The 13,245-nt window shown below is 32.1% G+C and overlaps 2 protein-coding genes across 2 annotated transcripts; one reads left to right on the forward strand and one right to left on the reverse strand.

The window, feature by feature from the left end:
* Positions 1 to 3,133: 3,133 nt before the first annotated feature.
* HELRODRAFT_166040 (hypothetical protein) lies at positions 3,134 to 5,522 on the forward strand (the record flags this gene model as incomplete). The annotated part of the gene is made up of 4 exons (XM_009033076.1): positions 3,134 to 3,170; positions 3,519 to 3,640; positions 5,022 to 5,091; positions 5,416 to 5,522. 4 exons carry the CDS (start codon positions 3,134 to 3,136, stop codon positions 5,520 to 5,522), a joined length of 336 nt encoding a protein of 111 aa, XP_009031324.1.
* Positions 5,523 to 7,245: 1,723 nt separating this feature from the next.
* HELRODRAFT_166041 (hypothetical protein) lies at positions 7,246 to 11,226 on the reverse strand (the record flags this gene model as incomplete). Its single annotated transcript, XM_009033077.1, has 5 exons — positions 7,246 to 7,288; positions 7,454 to 7,588; positions 8,259 to 8,314; positions 8,872 to 8,924; positions 10,995 to 11,226. 5 exons carry the CDS (start codon positions 11,224 to 11,226, stop codon positions 7,246 to 7,248), a joined length of 519 nt encoding a protein of 172 aa, XP_009031325.1.
* Between the last annotated feature and the right edge of the window lie 2,019 nt (positions 11,227 to 13,245).

Raw genomic sequence — 13,245 nt, forward strand, 5'->3', positions numbered from 1 at the left:
TTTAATGTTGGTCAACTTGAATGAAAGTTCTTCATCGCGTTAAATATCAATCAGCCAATTTGTTAAAAAATATATTGAGGTAGTAGTTTCAATGAAACGAAAAAACTATGAAAATGACAACAATGATGATAATTACAACATAACAGCACCTTATATTTTGCAGTTGTGCTGATAACTGCAGGTAGGTTGCAAACTGTGAATAAAAATGAGTAATTTCTCCACTTTAATTAAACTTGTGTACGTGTGCAGTTGTGTGTTAACTCGTCTCACGCAGATGGAGATGGAACTGGAGATAACTTATGTAAATAGATTGTAATCACTTCTGTAATGAAATACGCTGAACAAATTAATTTTTTCTATCTATAAACATCGCGAACATTTGTTCATTTCCAATGTAATATTCTTCTATATTTAAAAATAAAAATGTTTCCATTACTTTTTCTCACTCAAGGATAATGTAATGTAATGTGTTAATATTCAATGAACAGCCTACAACACACACACATACATTGATATTTTACGATCTCATGTTTAAATTTGATGTTGTTGAGGCTATGTTGTTTTTGTAGCTATGTTGTTGTTGTTGCTTTGTTGTTGTTGTTGCTTTGTTGTTGTTGTTGTTGTTGCTTTGTTGTTGTTGTTGCTTTGTTGTTGTTGCTGTTTTTGTTGGTTTGTTGTGGTTGTTGTTAACTGCATCTCCTGCAACATAGGATGCAATTGCTTCCCTGACATAAAAAGTCACTAATTGTTTGCAATTTTTCAAAAATATGACCTACACAAACGGGACTGACTAACTTTTTTTTAAACTTTATTCAGTTGCAACTAAAAATAGAAAAAGTTTTGTTACATTCAGAGATTACTTTAAAAATAATTAACCCAAAATGCACTTGATTCGGTCAATAAAATAAAGTTAACCGTTTGTGATTACATTATACTGTTTAGTTACATTACATCAAAGCCAATTAAATTACAACAATAAAAGTTAACATTTTATCTCTTATTGTTACGCCTATCTATGCATTGTAAGCAAAACTCTTCGTCATAAAAAACACATTATTGTCTGAGTTACATTGATTTTTATGTGCAGTTTTCCAAGCTATTCCTGATTTATTTAATGGCAAGTGAAGTAAAGAAATTATTTCTAAGAAGAAAAGAGTTTCAATGACCACTGAATTATTAACTGCACTCTGGAATAAACCTAAACCATGATTTATATACAACTATTGTATTTGCAATAATAAATATATGCAATATAATGAATCTTCGGATAACAATACTTTTAAAATAAAAAATTCTTCTTCTTTTTCGTGGTTTATCCTGTCAGAACGTTGGCGACCATTGACTTTCACAAAACCCGATCTTTAACACTTTGTAGTAGTTGAAATGTGGTGATGTTGAACAAGTGACACAAGGACTTCACGAATGTTATTCGTTGTTGACCGCGATCTCTTTTCCCTGCAATCTTTCCAGTAGTTGTTAGAACACTGACCCCGTCGGATTATCTGTAGTAAGTTCCTCTTTTCATAACCGGACTGTTTTAATAAATCCCCATTTGAAGTATGAGAGGTTCAACTAATTTTCATAATCTTTTTCTAAAACGAAATCTCAGCAGCGTTAATCTTTTGTTCCATTTCGTTAGAAATAATAAGTTGAAACAGTAAATAATTTGTAAAGATAAAGTTTATTTTCAATTTGCTTTCGTCATTGTTGCAGTTCCTTTGGGTTTTTGAGGGCAATGATTTACTAGAGATTTTGTCTTTTTCAATCCTTTTTTATGCACATTATTGTATGTGAAAACAAACAAACAAATAAATAAACGAATGAATGGATGAATGAATGAATAAATGAATGAATAAATGAATGAATAAATGAATGAATAAATGAATATTAACGATAATTACGTATACATAGAAGGAAATAATTATGGGCTATTAAGAGATGCCTCATTTTCTGCAAAGAATTGCAAGGGCCGTCAATCACTTTCAACTTTCGATTTTTTTTACAATTCTCTCTGCAAAATCTTCAGAGGCATCCGCCACAAAGGCAAAGTGCATGCAAGAACACGTGAATCAGCAACGCACATATTGCATGCGATTGACAGGAATTGCTTTGAATTCGAACCTGGTTATTGCAGCACCAGTACCAGTCATTTTAACCACTACACCACCATGTCATTTAATTTTCATACAAAAATTTCTAGATACCTGGATCTCATTTTTCGCCGTGAATGATGAATCGTTAATAAAGAGTGGCGTTTAGCTTTCGGCGTTTAGCTTTTGGTTATTTGATCTTCAACTAATCATGGTGTTTTTATGTTTTTTGTGAAGATTTGTTGTTATTACGTTTAAGAGCCATATGCGATGTGGTTGTTTTTTATTATTTAGGTTCGTTATGAATGTTGTTTGTGTTGCTGGCTGCAATTACGACCTGCAAAAATAAAATTACGCTCAATTACTGCTATTAAATCTATATATATATATATATATATAAAACTTTAAACTTTCATAAAAATTTAATAAATGTTTTTGCATGGCGTGTAATGGTTTTTGAATTGTTGAATTGATTGAGTTGGCATGTTCTGGTCTGATTATCATTTAATGACTCTCAAACGTTCCTTTCAAGCATCAGTCAGTGCGTGCATTTAAATCATTTTAATTTTTTCACTTAATTAATTAAACCTAATTTTTATCTACAAAAATGTTTGAAAATTTTAAGTTTTTAACTAAAACTTTCCATGATTTTGCATGTAATGAATGATTGATTTGTTAGCAACAATTTTAAATGATGTTTATAGAATTTTGAAAAAGATTTCAAAATAATTAAAAAGTTGTTCAAGGTTCAAAACTTTACAAGAACTTTTTGAAATTCAGCAGAAACAAATATGTTTCGAGGTCCTCAAATTAGGACAAAACGGAGTGTTGAAATATTGAGGCATCCAAAAGAGTGTTTGTAAAATTTTGATTTATCTCAATTTAAAATGTTACGTTTTCAAATTAACTGAAAGATTTGATTTGTTTTTGAAAGTACAAACTTGAAAATGTTCACGTACAAAAAACCACATTGCGTGAAAAAGAAGATAACAAGAAGTGAATGTTGCGATGTAGCAACAAACAAGTAGTTGAAGTTTGTGCAAATGTTCATAAATAATTCAACAGTTGACAAATTTGGATGTAAGTGCTGAGCGTTCATGAACAATAAAAGTTTAAAAACTATATAAACGTTCAAAGCAAATATAGTAGAAATACAAATAATGAAAATCGGAAATGGCAATAATATAATATTAACATTATTAACAATTCACTTAAGTATATTTTTCTGGCAAACTCCTATCCTCTAACTAAAATGAAGATAACATTGATGCAAACTTAAGACACTTAGGATCAGATACGATCCGATACGATAGGACACTTGAAGATATGAAAATTGTTTAAAATAATATAAAATAATAAAAGGTTGTAATGATACTATTAAGTAAAACTTACGAGAATTTAATTAAATGGGAAATTGATTGTCGACAGTGAGCAGAGAGACGGAGGACATATCGTACAGCAGACCTCACATCAGCAAGTTGGAGGACCTAGTGGAGAGCACCAAGTTCAGCAGTGACGAGATCCGAACTTTGTACAGGGGCTTCAAACAGGTTTTTACCTCTTTTGTTGTGTTGTTTGTTCTTACAAAGGTACCATGTTCTTTACGTTGTTCGTTGCGGTGGATGTTGAGATTTTTGTAGTATTTATTTGCTAATAGCTAATATATAGAAATATATGTTTTTATGGGGTATATAAATGGAACAGGCTACCAAATTTTATAAGAACTTGTACTGTTTATCGACCATTTAAATATAAATTAAAAAATTTTCTTTTATGTTTATCTTAATTAATTTTATTTAGTATACAATATTGTTTTATTATTTTTTCTTGTTTACACACATTTCTTTGATATTATATTTTGGTTTTATAATTTGGTTTTATATTTAAGGTAATTCTAATTTATTTAATTCATTTTATTTGAATTTCTTTCTTTTCGTAATAAAATTTTTTCTTTCTCGTTGCAACAAGTTTAATTTTACGCATATGTTTTTTAATTCTAAAATTTTGTAACAATACTAATTAGTTTTTAAAAATTGATACTGACGTTTGACAACATTAATGTGTTTTATTATTTTTTGTGGGGTTCCTTGTTATTTGAAATTTTGGTTTCTTTTGGAATCCTTTTTTATGTATTTTCATGAAATAAACTTGTTTAAAAAAAAATAAATATGTTAATGGACTCGGTTAGTCGTCAGCCCTTGAAACTGCCGACGTTAATTATGAAGTTGCAGAGTTGTCCATGTTAACAACATTAATTTAATTGTTTGTTTTTCGTTTTTTGATGTGTTGTGCTTTCTTCTTCTTTGGTGATGCACTGTTGTCGGCAAATGTTCTTGAGATGTTTTTTATTAATGCTTTCATGCAAATCCCTTGTATGCAATAAAATCTTTAGTGAAGTGCATGAAAATGACAATGTTATTGACTTAATTTATAAAAGGTGAAATTTTGTTTAGTCGGCTTTGCACTTTGAAATTGTTTTCATGAATAAATTTGAATTTATTGTAGCAATTGATGGCTATGAACCAAACGACGGGGCGGAACTAGACAATGCCGACAGTGCGGCAAAAATTTTGAAAAATTTAAAATATTAAAAATTTTACAAGGAGACCATTAATTACCAAAATTGTGTGACCAAAGTTACGCTGGTGACCTTATTTTTGCTTATTGTCCCATTTTATGGGGAATTTTCCTAATAAAACTGGCGGCGTTTTCGTATGTAAAAATAAGAACGCTTCTCACAACGGGGACCCCTTACATCCGCCTCTGACCAAATGTACCTCACACATACGATTCCATAATTTCATATATGCATATTTTATCAAATTGTCTGTGTTGCTTTTTTGCATCCGGCACGTTTCTAATAAAATCTTATTTGCAATTATAAACTCTAAACTTTTTTAAACTTTCAAAAACCGTGCAACACAATTTCAGTATTGTCCAAACGGCTACCTGACTGAACAGATCCTCAAAAAAATATACAGCAAGATGTTTCCTTTTGGAGGTTGGCTCACTGGTGTTCTTCCTATTTTCAAATTTAACTTTAAACTTTTTTTATATTTTTTTAAATAATTATTTAAAATAAATTATTTCTCAATGGTTTGTTTTGGTTTGTAAGTCGTTGTTAAAATATTTTGATTGTGATCTGTGCTTGTACATATAAAGCCATTGTTGACATAATCTAATAATATTTGCGTTTCTTTCACAGTTGTTTACATAAAAATCATTTTTTTCAATTTGTTTTATTTTTGACAACATAAACATAAAAAGCTAAATGGTATTGGCTGATAACTATTATGATTAACAAAGGAACGACGATTAATTGTAGGAAAAGGTAAATTTGAAATAATGATAATGAAATTAAGATTGCAGTCTGTTTGTCGGAGTGATCTTCCATATGCTGGATACCCACCAAGATGGACTGGTCACTTTTGAGGTTTAGTTTCATTTTGTTCAGTAACTTTTTTTGAGTAATTCACATCTATACATTTAAATAAAATAAAATAGATTTTTAAATTTTTATTTTTATTACAATCAAATCATAAAATAAGGACTTGTGAGTAAATTATATTATATAACATCTTCGTCGTCATCATCGTGATCATGATCATGATCATCGTCATTATCATGATCATCGTTATCATTATCATCACTTAAGTACTTTAAAAATAAGACTGGAAAAACCAGCTAACAATCCTTGAAATTTTCACACATAGTCTCATTGCGAATATAAAATATTGTGAATTAAAATTTTATTTTAAACCCATTTATAAAACCTCTTATTAAACAATAATGAAATAAAAAAAACATTAAACGTGAAGCAGTCCTCATGGCAACAAATCTAAAACAACAAAATATTAGTACAGCGGTGTTTTAAAACGGAGAAGAATTGAACTGATGGCGACGTACATGTTGGATGGATGATCGTCAGAGGTAAAAACAAATTGAAGATGCAAGCCTCAAAACTGATTAAAAAATACTGCAACAACATCCATCACAAAAAATTAAGAAAAGACAAACGATGAATCATAATAGATTAACGATAAAGTTGATGAATGGCCGCGATATGCCGGAGATCACCTGCCCCTCAACACTGTGTTGAATGACGGCAGACTTTTTTGAAAGTTTCTGATGGGTAATAATTTTCTTGCGAGCTGTGGTTCATACGCGCGTGGAAGCTTATTTAGATTTTTTTTGCAAACGAAATGTCAGTTTTACCACAAATTGTTCCATTCCAAGTATGAAACATGAAAAATAAGAACCATGATTTGCTAACAGTTTGTAATTATAAAATGTTCATTTTATGCAAAAGAATTGGATCAACAGTCAACACAGATCAGTTAAGAGCAAATTGCACAAACTGAAAGACTTCGGATCATGCACACAAATTCGTTGTAGGCTGCCGTGCTAGCCGGTCATCATTCTTCCCATCATGTGATCCTGTGATCATCATCCCAATAACTAACCATTCTTCAAACTTTTCGCTTTTTGAAACAAGCGGAATGCCTGCATATTTGATTTTTGTTCACTTGCTGCTGAAAGTTTTGAGAGTTTGACTTGTTGTTTGTAATTTTTAACCCAGCATATACGTATTTACAAGTGAACAAGAAACCACCAATCAGTATTAGTATCATATCATAGTATCATAATATCTTGATACTCTTATTGTTGTCACGTAATTTTCTAAATGGTATGTCATTTAAAGTAATTTACAGTTATTTGAGGGGTTCTTTGGCAGTTGAGACAAAAAAGTTTTATCTGTGGAAGATTTTACTACTATGTTTGGTGTCAACTTATCCCTTCGTGATGATTTGCAGTCTGTTCAGATCACCGCAATTAGACTTGTTACTGGTTATTCGAAATTCGATTCAATATCCCCATACATCAGGAATGATCTACGCTGGCTCCGCATGCCAGAAAGAATCGTTTTCAAACCAGCTTTTCCAGTCAGAGATTGTCTTGCTGGTGTCGTTCCAATTTATTTGAAAGAACAACTAATTAGTTTTAGAAATTGCAAATCGGAGTCGACTGAGATTCTCCGATAATGGTGATCTTTTTTAGTCTTTATTATTGCAGCTCTGACATACGCAGAACCACTTACAATGTTACAGATAGATTATTTAAATATCTTTCATTATGTTCTTTATAATTTCATCCTTTAATATTTGAAGCAGCCATCTTCGCCACAAAGGCTGTTTATCCTTTTCACACGACGTACACATGTATTTATGTGCACGCGCAAGCACCGCATCACATACGCTGAGTATATAATAGCCATTGAGATGTATGACTCAGCGAGCATTTGAACCACTGAGCCATCTCGCGGCCAACATGCGACAACTTACGTCGTCTCCCCATTTACCGACCTCGGAAGGAAGGACGGCTGGGTTGGCCGGGAGTCGGCTATCCGGATGAACCTGCAGAAACTACAGGATTTGAACCAGAGTCGTGGGAGTGGTAGACTGACACACACACACTCAGCCACGAGACACTTTGGCTTCCTAAATTCAATTTGTTTCGTTTTGGGAAAAGAAGATTTTTTGTTTCATCTGCAAAATCTGGAACTGACTACCTGTAGATTTGAAGGAATTCAACAAACGTTTCAAAAAACGTTGAAACATCATTTGTGTTGACATTTTCGAATGTAGCTAGCGCTTCTGAAGTTATACAATAGGACAACAGGGGCGCTCCATAAATCCTTGGATACAGATCTATAGATACTTTTTTAATTAATTTACGATGTTTGCCTGAAATGAAGCAACTGCCGTCTGCCGGTTAACAACTTCGTACAAGTCTGCACACGTGATTGGCGTGTAGAAATTTTTAAATAATCCATAAACAATAAAATATGCAAGTTCTCTGCGGCCAGTGTTCATTTAAACTTACAGACACAAAACACGCACATCATTCTAATAAAAACCTGGAAATTTGATAAAAGTTAATTAATGATGTTTATAACATCCATCAATGTTTTTCATTGGGCATAACAACTCAAGTATTTTTTCAAAGAATGATTGTCAGGATATAATAACTCATTTGTTGTTTTTTCCAAGAATCAGTGATGAAGATTTTCAATCAAACAAATGAGTTAATGGTTTATAATATTGATTGACAAAGAAGATTATATTTATAAATAACATTAACAAATTTCCACAAATAATTAAGATGTACTTTAGCAGAAGAATGTCCATGAGTTTCATGCTTCCTTCATATTCTTCGTTCATGCTCTGCTTATGTGATCGGAACTTAAATTTTTATTAAGCAGACGTGATCTGAATTGAAAAAATGAATTACTTTTGACTGCAAAATCTTGTAGTGTGCTCTGCTGTTTCAATATTTATAAAAAAAACTAAATCTATTTAAAAATAAATAATAACTAAATTAAAGTTAAAAAATGTCATTTGATATATTTAACAATAATAATATTAAACAACTTATTTGGGAATAAATGAAAAATTGAATCAAATTGAAATTATTCGTAATCAATTTTCAGCCATCCGACCATGACCAAAACCATCGAAGGAATATGGAGGTGGTAATTTAAACTTATGCTGACCCGTGCAAAAAATTTTTAAAAAACTTTGCTTATTTTGATTTTTAATAGCAATACAACAAACATGAATTAGATCCGCACGCACATTTGAAATAAATTTATTTCCTCTAGGAGGAGAATGAATTTTTGACTCACTGTACACATAGTGGTAGTGCTAGGGAACTTGTGCCGGGAGGAACTTTGCTGCTTAACTAAATTTTTTGCGACATTTTTTATGCTAATCCCACTTACTTTACTGTTTTGCAATTTTTCTAACATTCGTCTTATGTGAGCAACGTGGATGTCTTGAAGGTGGGAATTACAACGCTATCACTTTATTAGCATCGAACCAAACCCTGCCGGCCTAGACCTTTGTTGCAATTTTTTCTCAATTCGAATCTCAATGAATTTTCAACAATGCAAAGATCATGATTTTTGTGATGTTATATGTAATAGGCTTTTCATTTTGATTAAGAATACAAATGGATAAAGAATGACTATTTAAACGGAAATGAAAACTTATTAAATATTGTTCTATGGAACTTGATCTATCACAGCATAGAGTGAATTTGAAATAGATGTTATAATATCATAAAATTATCTTTTTAAGAATTTATGAGTTTCCTCGTTCCATGTGTTGATGGAATTTGAATGGGTCTCATGTCAGTCGTTTCAATTTGCGGCGCTCAATTCTTTGATGGGAATCGTCTGCTTCATTCATTCATTCGTTTGTTCGTTCGTTCGTTCATTCATTCATTTATTCATCCATTCATTCATCTATCCATGCATAAATGCATTCATCAAATTATCCATCAAAAGGTTCGACCATCCATCCATCCATCCATCCATACATCCATCCATCCGTCCATCCATCCATCCATCCATCCATCCATCCATCCATCCATCCATCCATCCATCCATCCATCCATCCATCCATCCATCCATCCATCCATCCATCCATCCATCCATCCATCCATCCATCCATCCATCCATCCATCCATCCATCCATCCATCCATCCATCCATCCATCCATCCATCCATCCATCCATCCATCCATCCATCCATCCATCCATCCATCCATCCATCCATCCATCCATCCATCCATCCATCCATCCATCTACCACGCGCCTGATAAGAACTTAAGGTTAGAAGCACCAACTCCTGCATACTGAACAGGTTATTAAGTATTAAGAAATGTTCCAATTTCCAATGCATGTCTGACTGCCATGCATTTCTATGCTCGCATGAATTGTTACGCGTGGATGGATGGATGGATGGATGGATGTATGGATGGATTGTAGTGCATGAATGGATGGATGGAAAAATGAATTGTATAAATGAATTGTAATGCGTGCAGTTTTAAGATTATTTATATTATTTTAAACTGCGAGTTATTATTTTCCGTAGAATGTTTATATTGTGACAATCATCTCAACTATTTTAGCGAACCGATGAAAATTTTTAAATCTTAGTCAGTTGAAAATTGAGCAAATACTTGAGTTACAGTTGAATAATTATCAATAAATCATATATTCTTCTAGAAAGAAATTCGACATTATATGAAAGTAGCTGCAAACACATTTTTAAACAACTGCAAAGATTGGTAAACTGCTGGCTGGTCTGTTCGTTCATCTCTAGTTTTTATAATTTGTTATGTAAAGTTTCATTGAATATCCAAGAACACACGCACACACACACACATACACACACACACACACACGCACACACACATGTGCGCACATACAAAAACACACATACACATTCTCTGGTAGCTAATGATTGCTTATAAACTAGTGAAACAAAGAAGATTGTTAAATAAAATCTTAACTTTTTGAAGAAAAAAATATTTCATCTTGTTTTTGAACATGCCACGAAAATGAATTTTCATTCCAAGCAGCATCTTCATTGTTCGATTTTTTAATCAATTTTTTTAAAATCTAAGCTTTTGAAAGCTTTTAAAATTTTTTACAAAACGTTTTTAGAGAATCTTGCATAACATTTTTGTTCGTTTTTATGAGTTTGTTATTTAATTGCATGTTGAATTGTTGTCCGTTCGTTTTGCACTACAGAGCATTTGTTATTTTTTACCATATTTCTATGATCTATTCACCAATTTGCCTTTCAAAGTATTACTAACCAAAAAATGAATCAGAATAAGTCAAATAAAAATTTTCAACATTTTCATGTCGGTTGGAGAACTGGACTTGGACAAAAAGTTATCAACTTGATCCTGAAAGTGCTCTCAACATATTTTTAGGCAGTCATTAAGTTATGAAGCAATGAAAATAATGAAGCCCTGCTGAAGAGATTGCATAATGATTACAGCAACAAAAAGTAATTGCAAGTAATTGCACATGCTGCCAGCCAAGGCCAACATGCCAACGTCTCGTGAACCTGACTGCTGTCATGTTTGCACCTCAGCTTGGGACCAAACGTCAAGCAAGAATTATCCGTAAAACACAGCTGCGTATGTTTATGTGAACTGTACAACTTGTGTGAATTGAACTGTACAACTTGTGTGCTGTGAACAGTACAACTTGTCACGTACATGCAGGTGTACACGTGTTTGTTCATCCACACGCAGCGGATACGTTTAATTTGTTGCATGTTGTTGTTTGTGGCTTTCGAACTTTTAAGATTCGCTTTTTGCAGTCATGTAATGTTTAGAAATCTATTTTTCATTTAATGAGCGGCAATTTTTTTTACCTTAACTGGAGAAATGCGAAAGATAAATGATTGAATTTTTTATTTCAACACAATATTCAGTAATAATTTGTTCAATTGACATTATAGAATCAACAGTTCTTTTCTGAAATTAAAAACCCAAAACGACGTATCATTTATTTGGTCAGGCTTTCCACATTCACTTTTTTCCTAATCACAGCTCGGTTCGAACTAACTTTTTACTCTAGTCTAAATTCTTTTTCCATGATTTTTAAACATTTAACGGCTTATTTTCTAATTATATAAGAAAATTTTGCAAAAACGAATTTTTATTTTGCAGAATAAGAAATTGAAATTGAAGTAATTTTTTAATATCGGTCTTTAAATTCATTAATTAAAAATATAATTTCTCAAGACCAGTTGTATCAGGATTTAAAAGATGAGGAAAAACGACACCGATGGAAACTGAAGGGGTGCCAGGCAGGACCGCGTACGATGTGGGTATAAGGTACAATGTGCCCGCCCATGCACGAATACTTAATTCACGTATATACTTCTTATTCATCAGCTATCAATACATTCGGCAATTACACGTTAATAATGTAGTTAAAAGAAATAGTTTTATACTGTTCACGTGTAATTGTTCATTTAAGTTAAAATTATTAACATTTATAGTCTCAAAAACTCTTCCCTTCCCAATAACATCTGGCTATTAAATAATGAAAAAATATAAATAACTCTAGCAACAATGGAATTTATGGACTGAAAAATATTGAAATATATTTTCAACCTCATCAGACAAAGCAAACAAATGTGGTTAATAAGATTCAATTATTCTGAAACGTTGCAAGCGCGCTGGAAGCATTGGACATCGTTCGGACGGGCAGAGGTCGTCGTCGTCCTAATACACAAATGCTTCCATGAGAATATTCAATTTGAATGCTTGTGTCTGTGCGTCTGTCTATGCGCCTGTGTATGCATCTGTGTCTGTGTATGCATCTGTGTGTCTGTAGTGTGTGCGTGTGTATGTTTATCTGTATAGCAACTTTTTCTTCCTTTCTCTTTCTCTCTCTGTGTTCTTCAGCTTGTTAATCAGCCTGGGTGACAGTAGGATGGAGGGGAAGGAGTGTAATGAAACATCTCATAAAATGAACAATTTTTCATAATATTGATTGAAAATTTCACTCTTTTATTGCTTGTGTGCACTCGCGTCATTCTCCACTGACGTTCTAACATACACACATAAAATATAAATAAAAATATATATAAACATATATTTATATATAATATAACTAATCAAAAAATATTCACACTTAGATGATATTAATAGATTGCACTCGGCAACGAAATTAAAAACCTCCGTATGCATTGAAACAACATTCAAGAAAACGACGCCGTCATACATTTCTATTTTTTCAAACTTGCGGAAGTGCACGCAACTACAAAAAAAAACAACTACTACTACAACAACTAATACAACAACAACTACTACTACAACAACAACTGCTACAAAAACTACAACAACAACTACTACAACAACTACATCAACAACGTTATTGATGTTGTTAACAACATCCAAAACATCAACAACACATTAACAATAACATCAACAAAATAATACAGATTGCCAAAACATCAACAACATCAGCAACTTGTCCAGCATTACAACCAGTTAAAATTGTTTTAAATTAGAATCATAAAATCAAATTTTAAGTTGATAGTAACTACACAAAAAAATGCAGTATGAAAGTAAAGAAAATTCAAAATTTGTGTGTTTTTATGCAATTCATGGTGTAATTTATATTTTTTGTTTGTTTGTTTGTTCGTTCGTTTGTTTGTTTGTTTGGCTTGATCGGTTTGTTTGTTTGTTACATTACACACATTATAACTACCCAGAATAATGAGGGTATAACTGACAAGCATCAGCAGAAATCTCATCAAAACATTCAATATCGTTATAAT

This window comes from Helobdella robusta, assembly GCF_000326865.2.
Source record: "Helobdella robusta unplaced genomic scaffold HELROscaffold_9, whole genome shotgun sequence".
Lineage (NCBI taxonomy): Eukaryota > Metazoa > Annelida > Clitellata > Rhynchobdellida > Glossiphoniidae > Helobdella > Helobdella robusta.